This window comes from Phocoena phocoena, chromosome 10, assembly GCF_963924675.1.
Source record: "Phocoena phocoena chromosome 10, mPhoPho1.1, whole genome shotgun sequence".
NCBI lineage: Eukaryota > Metazoa > Chordata > Mammalia > Artiodactyla > Phocoenidae > Phocoena > Phocoena phocoena.
In genome coordinates, this window is record NC_089228.1 from 49,018,087 (window position 1) to 49,032,861 (window position 14,775).

General features: G+C 42.3%; 1 protein-coding gene across 1 annotated transcript in view; it reads right to left on the reverse strand.

The window, feature by feature from the left end:
• GOLGA4 (golgin A4) overlaps positions 1–13,529 on the reverse strand; it is a 106,128-nt gene extending 92,599 nt beyond the window's left edge. The window contains exon 1 of the mRNA XM_065884678.1: positions 13,458–13,529. Coding sequence (XP_065740750.1) covers positions 13,458–13,529 — 72 coding nt within the window. The remainder of the gene's footprint in view (positions 1–13,457) is intronic.
• Between the last annotated feature and the right edge of the window lie 1,246 nt (positions 13,530–14,775).

Here is a 14,775-nt window from a genome sequence, read left to right on the forward strand (position 1 = left end):
TGAGGTGTACTCTAAGGTGAGCTAAAAACAGTCCAAAAAGTATAAAACCAAAACTTCAAGACCCACCATCACCCATAACAAGACAGATCTTAACTCATCTCCACAAAGAAATGTCTCAATGTCTTACCCTTTTGTAGTCTGTACAGCACTACCTAAAAAGGCATTAATAAATATTTGTTAAATAAATGATTGAATGAACAAATGCAACCCTAATCTGTCAAGTCAGTACCTACTGCTGTGGCTATGCTAGAACAGAGAGGTCACGAGGAATGTTGCACACACATACACACACTCTACACACACATATATTCAGTTTACAGTAAGTCTAACATTTCTAATCAAGACAGATGTCCAATAAATGGTGCTGGGACAAATGGCCATCCATATGGGGGAGCAATATCAATCAGATCCTCACTTCATACTTAAGCTATATTAAAGATTTAAATGATTTTTAATTGAAATATAAGAGAAAATATGAGAGTCTATTTCTATAATCTCTGAATGGGAAAGAGACTTTTATGTCAGAAGCAGAAATCAAAAGGAATAGATTAATTGGGAGGAGGGGAAAACATCAACAAAACATGACAAAGTTTAATAACCTTTTTTTCTAAACAGCTCTTGTAAGTGCTTGTAAGTCAGAACTCAGAAAACTCACCACCCCAGTCTTCTTTTCATCTAGGGCAGGTGACCTAACTCCACCAATGAACATACCCACATGAGAGTCTGAGTCATAAGTGGGTAATATGAGAAAACAGACATGCAAAATTAATACAGTTCATCAGCTGGTGAACATGGGGACGCGGAGCTTCATGCAGTCGTTCACAAAAGCTGTCCAGTGCAAGATGCGAGGCTGCCAAACTGAGGCAGCTGCAACATTCTCATTAGTGCAGCCCCCCCAAGTGTGGCTGAGCAGAGCGATCAGCCCAGACTTTCAGACCCTCCTGAAAATTCTGTAAGTCACCAACTATTCATTAATAGACTCCTTTTCTGCTTCGTAGAATTCCAGCACACACATACCTTCTAAAAGATGAACCAGAAAAATCAACGTGACAGAAGGAATTAGCTATGTGCAGCAGTTACCTTAGGGGATAAGATATCCCTTCTCAATCAAGATAAAACAGAAACAGGAAGGCCTTAAAATTTTAAGCAACAAAATGGGTGAATGTGAAATAAAGCTGAAACTTATCAATGTTTTAAATGTCTAGAAAATGTATGAAGCCAACATTGTGCTTAGAAAATGGGAAGGGAAAGCACGGACAGTGTTTACCCAGGACTGAAACAAAAATCACAAGTATTCAGAGCACTTCAGAAACAGTTCTCACTGAAGTTGAGGGAAGTGCAATAACCCTTCCCACACCTAGAGCCATAAATTTCAAACCATGCCAGCTTCAAAGGCTGTAGATGTTTCAAACGCTACCACTATGACCAGGAGAAACTCCATTTGTATCTACTTTTAAATGGTTGTATGTAATATCTCCTTTAATAAAAGAGAGCCACCAGGACTGCCCTGGTGGTCCAGTGGTTAAGAAGCTACCTTCCAATGCAAGGGACATGGGTTCAGTCCCTGGTTGGGGACCTAAGATCCCACATGCCACAGGGCAACTAAGCCCGCATGCCCCAACTACAGAGCCCACATGCTCTGGAGCCCCTGCGCCACAACTAGAGAGAAACCCGCATGCTGCAACTAAGACCCGACGCAGCAAAAAAAAATTAAATAAATAAATATTTTAAAAAACAGACCAAAAAATAAATAAATAAAATAAAAGGGTCACTGAGAGGGCAAAAAGTTAGGAAAGTAATTACAGAAGTAATACTAGGCTAAAGGATACAGCTCTTAGCTAACCCTCTCTGTTGTGATGTCATCATATCCAAAAAATTTGGGGGTTAATAATTCAGCTTTCCAAATGCCCAGATGCCAGGACAGGGCTACTTCAGACAGGGACCTTGAAATCACTTGAAAAGTACACCTCCACTGTGAATTTTTTTAAGTGGCACTATGTCTTTTTTTTTTTTTTTTTTTTTTTTTTTTTGCGGCACGCGGGCCTCTCACTGTTGTGGCCTCTCCGGTTGCGGAGCACAGGCTCCGGACGCGCAGGCCCAGGGGCCACGGCTCACGGACCCAGCCGCTCCGCGGCACGCGGGATCCTCCCGGACCGGGGCACGAACCCGTGTCTCCTGCATCGGCAGGAGGACTCTCAACCACTGCGCCACCAGGGAAGCCCGGCACTATGTCTTTTTACTTTGGCCTCATGTGAGCCTAATCATAATTGGAGCCTCATCAGCTCTGGATAAGCCGGCAAAATCAAATGTTGGGGTTTATAAAATTAAAGAATAGGTTCTAACACACACTGTCCTCCAAAAAGTAGTACCACGTGGCAAGGTTTGGCCTGATGGCTTGTAGGTCTTCCTCTGGAGTTGCAAAAGTAAGGATCACATGAGGGAATGGATATGACTGTAAAGTATAAAACATGCATAAGAAACTAACTGTACTTGAGTGTTTATCCCAAAGTCCTGGATCTTTAACAGGCTATCCTCTCACTTCAAAATATATAAGGATTTAGATTCCTTCAAACTAAATTTGGTCTAATTAATTCTTATAGCTTAGAAATCTGTCTTCAGATTTCTCATGGCTATTTACCAAAAAAAACCTGATGGCTATAACCAGGCTCAGAATTTATATTTTTATTGCCAACTAACTGATTTTAATTGACCATAGCCCTCAACTTCAGTACAAAAAAACCCATTTTAGTCACTGTGGTATGCAGAATTTGAAGATGACCCCAAATGACCCTCACCTTGTGAATATGAGATATCACTGCCCTGATTATCTTACCTTACATAGCAAAAAGGTTTCTGCAGGTGTATTTAAGGTTACTAACCAGTTGACTGTGAGTTAATTGAAAGGAAATTGTCTAGGTGGGTCCAACCTAATCACACAAGCCCTTCAAATGGGTCCAGAGTGCAGAGGCAGCAGCAGAAAGCAGAGATGTACTCCTGCTACCCTGAAAGAAAAGGCATGTGGGGGCCAAGTGGCAAGGAACTGTGGGCAGCCCTAGGAGCTGAAAGCGGTCCCATTCAACAGCCAGCAAGAAATAAGGACCTCTGTCCTACAACCACAAAGGACTAAATTCTACCACGACCACATGAGCATGGAGGAGGACCCTCACCTCCAGATGAGAACACAGTTTGGACAATAATTGATCTTAGTCTTATGAGACCCTGGGCAGAGAAGCCAGTCATGTCATGCCAGACTTCTGACATACAGATTGTGAAACAATAACTGGGTTTTTAGGCAGCAAGGTTGTGGTAATGTGTTATGCAACATTAGGAAGCTAGTACAGTCACCTTTAGGAATAATAAGCCTTGAACACCACCATGACTTTGCATTACCCACCAAGACTCTATCAGATGTCACCCTGATCCCCTCACACTCTCACCACACCAGGAGTAACTGTCTCTCAACCCTACGGTACAGAGACTACATCTACCCTTCAAGACAAATGCAACACCAGCACAGCACCTTAGCAGGCTCTGTTAAATAAAGAAGCGTTCTGTAATTACAAATGTTTTCAAATACTTTCTCTTTTGATTCTCACAACCAATCTGAAAGGTAAGCAGGACAAGTTATCATCCCCAATTTCCTGACAAGAAAGTAAGAAGCTCACAGTGCTTATGTGGCTTGATCAGGTTGCATACTGCAAGATCTGGGTTAGCAAACAGGTCTTCTGAGCCCCTCATCCACTTCCCCAGTATTCTTTGGATCACTATTTCTGAATTTTTTTTCACTGGGACCCACAGTAAAACAACAACATCCTTTTCACACAGACACTTCTAAAACAAAAGTTTTATGAAACCTTAACCTTTACAACATAAGATGCCACATTTTGAACTAATCTAGTCTTTCATTTAAAAAAAAAAAAAAAAGCTGATCCCTATCCACAGATTCCACAACCCACCTGAACTGCTTTCATCATACCATGTTGTCTGTATAAGAACAATGTTGATAAACATGGCCACTAACTATTAAATCTAGAATACATCAAATATATCTAATATATTTTAAATATACCACAAAATAGAAATTAAAAAGCATTAATTCTAGGTTGAACAACAAAATCTAAAGATAACAAGAACACAAATTTTGGACATTCACATTACTGGGAAGTTCTACGTTAAAGTCAAAACTATGTTAATCATAGTTTATTCCATAAGGGGCTCTATTATCTGGGAGTTTTCATAGAAAGAATTACTCAAAATAGCTGAATTGTTAGATAGATATCTACCTATAGATTCAAGATGGTTAAACCTCACTAATACCTGAAGGGGTCTGGAGATAACAATGAGGTTTAACCATTTTGAATCTACACTTTTCTGAAATCAGGTTTCACCTTTCCGAAAATAACTAATTCTAGTTTCCAAAGATAAAAGGAAATTCAATATAATTTAACATTTTCTAGGTCAGTTGTCATTCCTGTCGATATGCTACTTGTAGTATATCTTCTCTGTCCATTTTAGCCTGCTACTAGTTTAGAAACTAGATAACTACATTTATTGGAACTGTAGACAAAATAAGCATAAGGAAGCTCTAAGCGAGGGATTTTTTAAAGTATTCTTATGAACAACATACATTAACTATGGAATATGAAGTTAGTGACATTAAAATTTTGGCTGCTTAGAGGCCTTTTGACACTACTCAGTTCTCAAGTTATGCCCCCAATAGATGATATGTTATTCTTACACAAGCATAACAAACACCTGGCTTCACTTCTCCCTCCCACACCCATGGTAATCAATCATGGCAAGGACAAAGCCGTAGACTCCTTCTCACCACGGCACTCCTGAAAGTCTCTGCCAAATCCATCCGACATCCCAGCTATAAAGGAACGGCCAAAGTAACTGGGAGTTAATGTTTCACATAAACCTCTGTATACTAGTTACCAAAATTATTAGAGCTTTCCATTATGTCTGTAATAAAGTACCTTCCACATCCTGACATCTAAATAGTAGTGCCGGAAATGAAATACTGCTGTTCATGTTATAAATGCTTACCTCTCAAAAACAGCCCTTTAATATGGCAAAATCCACTCATTCAAAAGTAATTTAAGGAGACTTCTAGTTAAACATAGTAGATTGGCTATATATGTTCCTATTTTCTCTCCCTCCCGAAGAGTTAAATTTCAACCAATTTTCAGAATACTGTATGTGAGTGAAAGAATACTAAAGTAACAGTACTGCTGGACAGCCACTACAACCCCATGGAGAAGGGAATAGTGATGAGAAGAAGCCTATTTTCATCCCCAGAACCCTAAAAAGACTTAGGACTTAAAGCTAAAGTTATAAAGCAAGATGAGACAGGATCAAAACCAGAAAGATTGGTTGAAAGATTCCCCAGGTCCCCTGTCCCACCTTACATAGCCTCTGAAGAAACAGAGGTTTATTTTCTGGAGCCAGTGAGGCTTCAAACTGGGTGAAACCAAGCACAGTAAGACAGGAGAGAAGGGCAAAGTGTGTGACTAAACAGAGCAGGATTAGGCGATGTTCTGCACAGTGAACAGTGGAACCTCCAGCAGTCCTTCTCAGACCTGCTTCCAGAAACTTGGCAGCTAGGCCTCTGATTACCAACATGTAGATATTTCTCCCAAAAATAAAACCAGTTTACAGCATGTCACCCACCAGTGAGTCCCAGTGTCAATCACATGCTACTTCCAAATAGCACCAGATTGTTAGTACCTAGCCCTTAAATATGAATAGATAGCCCAGAGCACTCAATAAAGAAAATTTCCAATGTAAGAGGGAGCCAAAAACAAGAAGAAAAAAAAACCCAAAACCAAAAACAAACATGGGACTTCCTTGGTGGTCCAGTGGTTAAGACTCCACATTCCCAATGCAGGGGTCCCGGTTCAATCCCTGGTCAGGGAACTAGATCCTGCACACCACAACTAAGACCCAGCGCAGCCAAGTAAATAAGTAAATAAATAAATAAACAAAATTTTTTAAAAAACCCTAACACAATAAAGATTAAAAGAAAACAAAAGAAAAAAATCCCCATTATTCTCAGAGAGAGAAAAGATATATCACTATGTCAAGAGCAATGCTATAAAAAAGCAAAAGACAATAAGAAACAGCCTTTGGAAATTTAAAAATAGTTTAAATTTAAAAATTAGAAAAGCAGACAGATTAACACTCTAGAACAAGAGAGAGAACACCACAGGCAAAAAGAAAATAAATTTCTGAAGACTCAAAGGCAAAAGGATTCAAATTGGTGGAAAAATCGGGGCAAAGGTAACCATAACCCTGAACACGCACAGAAGCTCTGCGGGAGAGGCAGCAGCAACTTTCTGCAACAGGAAAAAAAAAATCACAGTTTTAGACACTATAAAGGGAGATTACTGCTCTCAGCAATGTGTTAAGTGTCTGCAAGACAAAGAGGTATGTGGCGTCAGCCTCCCCCAACCCAAATAGATCTCCAGACAACAGTAACAGCCAAATATAAAGAGCAACACCTTGGAGGAGTTAGCGCTCCAATAGCAGGGGCTGGTACCACAAAGCAGCAGCCTAACAATACACCCCAATCTGACCAAGGCAATCCCAGTCTCACCCAGTTCATGCCAGTTTATGTTCCATGATAACTGCCAGTAGCGTCCCCATTCACTCATAAGAATGTTTGGATACTAAATCGTACAGTCACCTTTCAAAGCAGGACTCTCTGTGTTTTGGCTGGCCCTCGACACAGGAGAGTAGCAGCAGGTAAGAGCAGAGAAAACCCATGTTAGCTACTGAAATAAACCACCCACCAGGTCTTCATAAATATAAACAAACAACCAATAATAACAAGACATTTTTCTCAAAAAAAAAGAAAAAACATAAACGATGACAAGTATGAAGAAATACAAGTATAACAAGTAACCCAGAGCAATCAGATAAATCAAGGAAGAGAACTTAAATATATATGTACGTATAATATATAACACTTATCCTGCAAGAGTTCTGAGAAGCTCTAGTTTCCGTTAAAACACAAGCTGCTACTAAAAACTGAAACAAAGCAACAAGCATAGTACTCTGGTTAAGAGAATGGGCTTTAGAGCAAGACTGTCTGGGTTCGTATCTCAGCTTTACCACTTAGCTGTGTGGTACTAGCTGTCTACCACAGACAAGTTATTTAACCTCTCTAGGCCTCAATTTATTATCTGTAAAATCTGTAAAATCGGGATAATACAAATCCACACCTTTTATTATTTCATGTATTAATTTAGTTAATACATGCAATGCACCAAGAAAGCACGTGGCTAAAATTAACTATCCAGTGTTGACTAGTGTTATTATTTGTGGAAATTAAATATATGATTAGGGTTTCCCTAGTGGCACAGTGGTTAAGAATCCGCCTGCCAATGCAGGGGACATGGGTTTGAGCCCTGGTCCAGGAAGATCCCACATGCCGCGGAGCAACTAAGCCCGTGCGCCACAACTACTGAGCCTGTGCTCTAGAGCCTGTGAGCCACAACTACTGAGTCCGCGTGCTACAACTACTGAAGCCCGCACACCTAGAGCCCGTGTTCCGCAACGAGAAGCCACTGTGATGAGAAGCCCGCATACCGCAAAGAAGAGTAGCCCCCGCTCGCAGCAACTAGAGAAAGCCTGTGTGCAGCAACGAAGACCCAACGCAGCCAGTAAATAAACAAATCAATAAATATTTTTTTAAAAAAGGAGGGGGGCAACAGGAGAGGCCACAACAGTGAGAGGCCCGCGTACTGCAAAAAAAAAGAAGAAAACTGGAAATTTTCTAGCATCAAGGAAAAAGAAAAGATTCAAAGATCAAGTTAACTACCAATAAAGAAAGAACAAGTTTGGAATTAGACTTTTCATCAGCACACATGATGCTAGAAGGAAGAAAAACAGTTAATGGTCTGAGGGAAACTTTTCAACCTGGAATTTAATAGCTAGCCAAATAAATGTTTAAGTGAGAACGTCTTCCTAATATTTTGTGGTTTAGAAGGTGAAGAAACCAAATGCTGTTAGCCAAAATCCTATACTTTTAAGAGCCCTGACCTTTATCAACACATTAACTGAATTTCTACATCAAAGCTTCCAGCCCTGCTTTCTCACCTGGGCCCAGGAGGATGCACTTTTGAATCTGCCTACAGCTTCCGTGGGATGTAAAGTTAAGGTATGTATAATTTGCATCTATGTCTTGGGGTCTTTGAACATCACAGTTTAACAAATTGGGTTAATTCATCCTGAAAGCTACAGAGACAAAGACTCTCTAGAATTTCTTCCTCCAGCCCTTCCTATCAAACTAAGAAGCAGATGAGAGAACTTTGTATGGCCCTTACCCTATTCAAGTTTCACACAGATTTTTTAAATCACATGAACAAGGACTGTTTAAATTATTTAAAACATGAGAACTTAATGTATATTCTATATAAAGTAATACAAATAGCCACTATATGCTCCCTGGTCAAAATACAGATTTATAAACATTCAAGACATTCTGATTTTTCTGATCTAAATATTCTCTCTGGGAGTTACGCTTTTTAGATTGAGGCTAATTATTTTGCCAAGTGGCGTTTACAAAAAGCCTATGTTCCTTCAGAAAGTGACTCTTTCCTCTGCTGTCTGTGGAATTTAAAAAAAATTTCTATTATATAAACTATCATTTTGAGGCCCCACTCTAAAAAAGCTATAATTCTGCAGGTTTGGGGTAGTCCCACATTTTGCACTTTCTTTTAATTTTTTTTTATTGTGGTGAAGTATACATAACATAAAAGTTACCATTTTAAACATTTGTAGGTGTACAGTTCAGTGGTATTAATTATATTTACACTGTTGTGCAACCATCACCACTATCCATCTCCAGAACTTTTTCATCCTCCCAAGCTGAAACTCTGTTCTTATTAAACAGTAATTCTCCATTCCCCTCTCCCCTCTCCAGCCCCTGGCAACCACCATTCTATTCTTTGGCTCTATGAAACTGACTAATCTAGGTACCCCATACAAGTGGAATCATACAACTGTCCATTTGCGCCTGTGCTTTTTATAATTTTTAAGTTTCAGTAATATTTGAAAAAGCCTGAAAATGTTAAAAAATATTTTTATTCATGGCACTACATATATCTTAAGAAGTTAGAAAGTATTCTATATTACTTTTTAATAATTTTTATCAAATTCATTCTGTAAGGAATTTAAAAATCCAAGTAGATATTTGTTGTTAAAAAAATATTAAATGGAGGGACTTCCCTGGCGGTCCAGTGCTAAAGAATCCACCTTACAATGCAGGGGATGCGGGTTCGCTCCCTGGTCAGAGAACTAAGATCCAGCATGTCGCGGGGCAACTAAGCTGTGTGCTGCAAACTACAGAGCCCACGCACCCTGGAGCCTGCGTGCCACAACTAGAGAAAAGAAAACCCGCACACCACAACTAAAGAGTAGCCCGCGCACCGCAACTTGAGAGAAGCTGTGGGCAGCAACAAAAGATCCCACATGCCTCAACGAAGATCCCGCGTGCTGCAACTAAGACCCGACGCAGCCAAAAATAAATAAAATAAATAAATAAATCTTAAAATATATATATATTAGGGCTTCCCTGGTGGTGCAGTGGTTGAGAGTCCGCCTGCCGATGCAGGAGACGTGGGTTCGTGCCCCGGTCTGGGAGGATCCCACATGCCGCAGAGCAGCTGGGCCTGTGAGCCATGGCCGCTGAGCCTGCGCGTCCGGAGCCTGTGCTCCGCAACAGGAAAGGCCACAACCGTGAGAGGCCCGCGTACCGCAAAAAAAAAAAAAAAAAAAAGAAGGGTTCAAATAATCTTAGCACCAACCAAAGAGAAGTGACTGGGGACTACAGAAGGCTGTCTTTTATTGAATGCTTTCAAAAACTTAAGGGACCCTTATAGTGTTACTAACACTATTACTATTACTGAAAGTTTTGCAAATATTATGATGCAAATCGTTCATTTATCCCAGAATTATCAACACCTGACAACTCACTCTACTTGAAACATCCCTATCAGGCAATCTCCCTTCTGGAAAGCAAGCTAAGAACCAGGAAGTATGCACACACAGGCCTCCAAAATCTCAAAACAAAGGTCTCAAACTTTGTGTTAATACACTAAAATACACTAAAGAATCTCTTAGGTACTTGTCCTTATTTTACACAAAATTTTAGAAGTTTAGTGTCTTGTCTTGATTTAAAGCCCAAACAATTCAGAAGTTGGAAGAACAACACTGGGAAGATAGCAAGGGAGGCTACAAAGTAATTACAAAAAGTAGACCAAAAACAAATCCTCCTGAGTGGGTAAAAGGGAATTGTCTTTCACACACCATTAAATTCCTGAGGGCATGGTGCCTTCAACACAAAATAATTCATACTCAAAACTGAAGACATGGGCTTCCCTGGTGGTGCAGTGGTTGGGAGTCTGCCTGCCGATGCAGGGGACATGGGTTCGTGCCCCGGTGCGGGAGGATCCCACATGCCGCGGAGCAGCTGGGCCCGTGAGCCATGGCCGCTGGGCCTGCGTGTCCGGAGCCTATGCTCCGCAACGGGAGAGGCCACAGCAGTGAGAGGCCCACGTACCGGAAAAAAAAAAAAAAAAAAACTGAAGAAATTGATATTATACAAATTCAGGATCCTTTGCAAGAGAAAACAAGGATATGTGTAATCTGTTATAAAAGGGCTGTCCCATCAAAAAATATTTGTTTAATTCATGCTTGAAAGAAATCCTTAACGCTGAAAACAATAATCCAGAACTTCGGGACTTGCCTGATGGTACAGTGGTTAAGAATCTGCCTGCCAACACAGGGGACACGGATTCGATCCCTGGTCTGGGAAGGTCCCACATCCTGCAGAGCAACTAAGCCCGTGAGCCACAACTACTGAGTCCGGTGCCACAACTACCGAAGCCCACATGCCTAGAGCCCGTGCTCCGCAACAAGAGAAGCCACCGCAATGAGAAGCCTGCACACCGCAACAAAGAGTAGCCCCCGCTCACCACAACTAGAGACAGCCCGCGCGCAGCAACGCGCAACAACGAAGACCCAATGCAGCCAAAAATAAATAAACAAAATAAATAAATAAATAAATCCAGAACTTCTCAACTTGAAGGGTTATGAATAGCTGAGGATCAAGACCAGAAAATAATCAAGTGTCTATCAGCAGTTGATCACTAACAATTTACTCTGGCATTCTAAATAAATATATGTTATCAAAGAGGATTGTTTTAAATCTTTTGTATACAAGGTGATATTATTTGCTCCACATGCAATGTCTCACCAGAGGCATCAACCCATAGAAACTGGGAGCTCTAATATATTATCTTTTAACTAGCTCTTTTACTATTATTCTAAAGACATCCTCCCTTTGTTAAAGCTCATGAAAAAAAGATAATATTACAAATAAGAAAAAGAATGAGCACCTTGGAGCATATTCTTCTTAAACTATTTTCACTATTTCTGTGTGTATACATATACACACTTATATACATACTTTCCCCACAAAGGAAGCCCCTACACACTGTTTTTCAATCTGTCTTTTACTACAAGTTAGAGCCTTCGTCTCTGTAGGCTCTAACTCTAGCTGTGTGACATCAGGCAGGTTACTTAACTCCTTTGAGCCTCACTCCATGTATGAAAGATTCTCTAAGTTGTAGAGTTATGTGAGAATTAGACAAAATAATACAAGCAAAATGCCTAGCATAGAGTAAGAACCTAATAAATGACGGCATTTTTTTAAGGCTGCGGAATAACTAATATAACGTGTTTAACCAATTTCCTAGCGTTGAACATTTTGGCCCAGATTTTACCTATTAAAACAACGCTGAATGGGCTTCCCTGGTGGCGCAGTGGTTGAGAGTCTGCCTGCTGATGCAGGGGACACTGGTTCGTGCTCCGGTCCAGGAAGATCCCACATGCCGTGGAGCGGCTGGGCCCGTGACATGGCCTCTGAGCCTGCGCGTCCGGAGCCCGTGCTCCGCAACGGGAGAGGCCACAACAGAGAGAGGCCCACATACCGCAAAAAAAAAAAAAAAAAAAAAAAAAAAAAAAACCAACACTGAAGTGAACATCCATGTGGCTAACTGCTTAATACATCCTAAATTTTCTTAGAATAAATTTCTAGAGGCGGAATCCTGGATCAGTGATATGTATAGAGTCCCTTACATTCACTACCACGCCTGTTTCCCCACATTCCTCATCTGTACCTCATTTTTTAGTTTTTCCTTTGTTTCTTAAATAATGGTGTTTTGTAAAATTTAAAAGTTTGTGGTAAATGGTATGAAAAGTAAAATTTTAGTACTGAAATCTTAATCACTATTTACGTTTCACTTGGGAGAATGAACACGCAAGCTTTCAGTACCATGTACCTATGTATCCCAACCACTGTTTCCCTCTAGGGGAGCTTGACATTTTTAGAGAACAACTTCAATTTACAGTTTCAGAATAAATTCAATAGTTGTTTGATTTAGTAGTTGTTAATTAGTTAGCTATATTTAAAAGTTGTATACGATAAATGTTATGTTAAAGATGTTTAGAAATGCCTCCAAATTAGTCAAAACAGCCTCTCTTGTAGAAACTCTAAAGTTAAGAGAGAGATTTGCTCCATCTGTTGAGACTCTGAAAGGCTGGGAAGGAATTTAGCAGACGCCCTCCCCTTTGCTGAAGGGACCACGTGCTGCCAGCACCCAAACACACAATCACAGCTGCTTAGGAAACTGCTTCTGCTTCTTTAAATTAACACTACTAACACGCCCCCTTTTTCCTGAAAACTGTCATTTCCTGAAGCAACAGCGTTCGTGAAAAACAAATATTAACGAGACTTGAAGAAGCAGAGCCGAGCTGCGGACAGGCGCAAGCCCTGCTGGGCCGCACAGCGTCAGCCCCTCCGCCCGTCCCGGATCAACCAAGTTATGCGAAGTGACTAACTCGTGACAGCCTCGGGCGCTGGACACCGGCCACACCGCCACCTCTTTCAGGTCCCAATGCTCCTGCAAGGAGCCTGGGCAGGAATGGCTCGACCCCTGGCCCTCACCCCTGGACCAGGGTTTGGAATTAGACTTCGTCACGGGCCAGGGGCCCCTCCGTACTCAATCTCGGGTCGGGGATCAGAGAGGGGACTTCAGTCGAGAGATCAGATGTTACAAGGGACCCTGGTTTTCCCATTCCGCCCTCATTCTTGAGTTGGGGTCTCGGATGGTTGGTGGAACCTTCGATATGGGTCAAAAATCATGAAAGATCGGAGCCCTTCTCACTTATTCTCAGACCGGGTTGGGCATTAGGGGAAATTACCAGAGGTCAGGTATCACGAATCCAGCCTCCCCCAACCAGAACGGAGTTTTAGGATAGGGGACCCGGGTCAGGAGTCACGGAGGACCTGGACCGCCCTAAGCTCTTTGCCAGTCCGGGGTCTGGGGGGAAACCTCAGGTTAGAGGTCAAAGGTCAGGGAACTAGGGGAGTGCGGCGGCCATAGTACCAGAGTAGAGGTCAGCGCCTGCTGGAACTGCTGCTGCTCCTCGCTGATCTTTTGCTTCAGTTTCTTGAACATGGCGCAACGCGGGTTCCTGAATGTGAATGAGACCTGAGGGCGAGTAATCTGAGAGACCCGGCCGCGGCGGCGACGGAGGGTTCTCTACACCAGGGACCGCGGGGGCCGGGCCTCGCCTCTCCTCCTTGGCCTCGCGGGCGGGTCGGCACACTCGTCCTGCGGGTGTCGGCGTCGCCGCCGCCGCGTCTCTCTCTTCTGGGTGCCACCGGTTGGCCTCGGCCCCCCATCCAGCTCCTGCGGCAGCGGCGGCGACGGCGACAACGGCACCAGGTGAGCGTGTGCCCAAGGCGCCTGCGCGGCCTACGTGGAGCTCGCCGAGGGAGTGCTACGGAGTGCCGGAGGGGACAAGCTGGAATCGGGCCCGCACATGCGCGCTCCAGGGTCGCTCCCGGAAGATGCAGGGGTTTGCGCTGCTTATGCTCACTGCGTGCATAGATGCCCTCAGATCCCGAGCTACGCTGACGCACACCGGGGCTTCGGCGCTGCGAAGTCTGGTGGGGAGGGTGCTGCTTCTGTTGAGGACCGCAAGGCTGACAATTCTGCTGCAAAGAACCGCATGTGTGGGTGTCCGGGGTGCGAGAAGAAGGGACCCAGGGAACCTGCCGAGGGCTCTGAAGGATAGTGTACTTTTGTTCAGTATTTGTGGTTAGGATTCTCTGCCTTCAGTGTCTCGTAATCCTACTGCTTCCCAGAGGGGCCCTCTTCCCTTTTCTGGACTCTTCCAGGGTTCAAGAAGTGCCTGACACGGGGCTCCCAGGGTCCAGATGTTTCTGGCCGATATTGTAAGATTTCAGTCTTTGGACATCGCCTTTATTTTTTATTTCACAGAAATCGTATATTTTCACATATTTCTTCAAAAATCTTTAATTCTAAGTGCCAGGTCCTTGGGTGTCTCTCTCAGTCTTTAATAGAACAAGTAGACAAAACAATTAGTAAGGATATAGAGAAGTTGGATCAGCTAACTTTGCCTAATTGATCTTTTTCGAAAAGACCCAACAACTGCAGAATACACGGGGGTTTTTTGGAATATTTATAGAACATTCCCCAAGATAGACCATGTGCTAATTCATAATACAGGTCTCAATTAATTTCAAAAGCTTAATATCACGTAGTGTGTTCTCCGACCACAAAGTAATTAAATTAGAAATCAATAGCAGAGATATCTAGAAAGTCCCCAAATATTTGGAAATTATGCTACACAGTTCCAAATAGTTGATGGGCCAAAAAGCAAAGCACAAAGGAAACT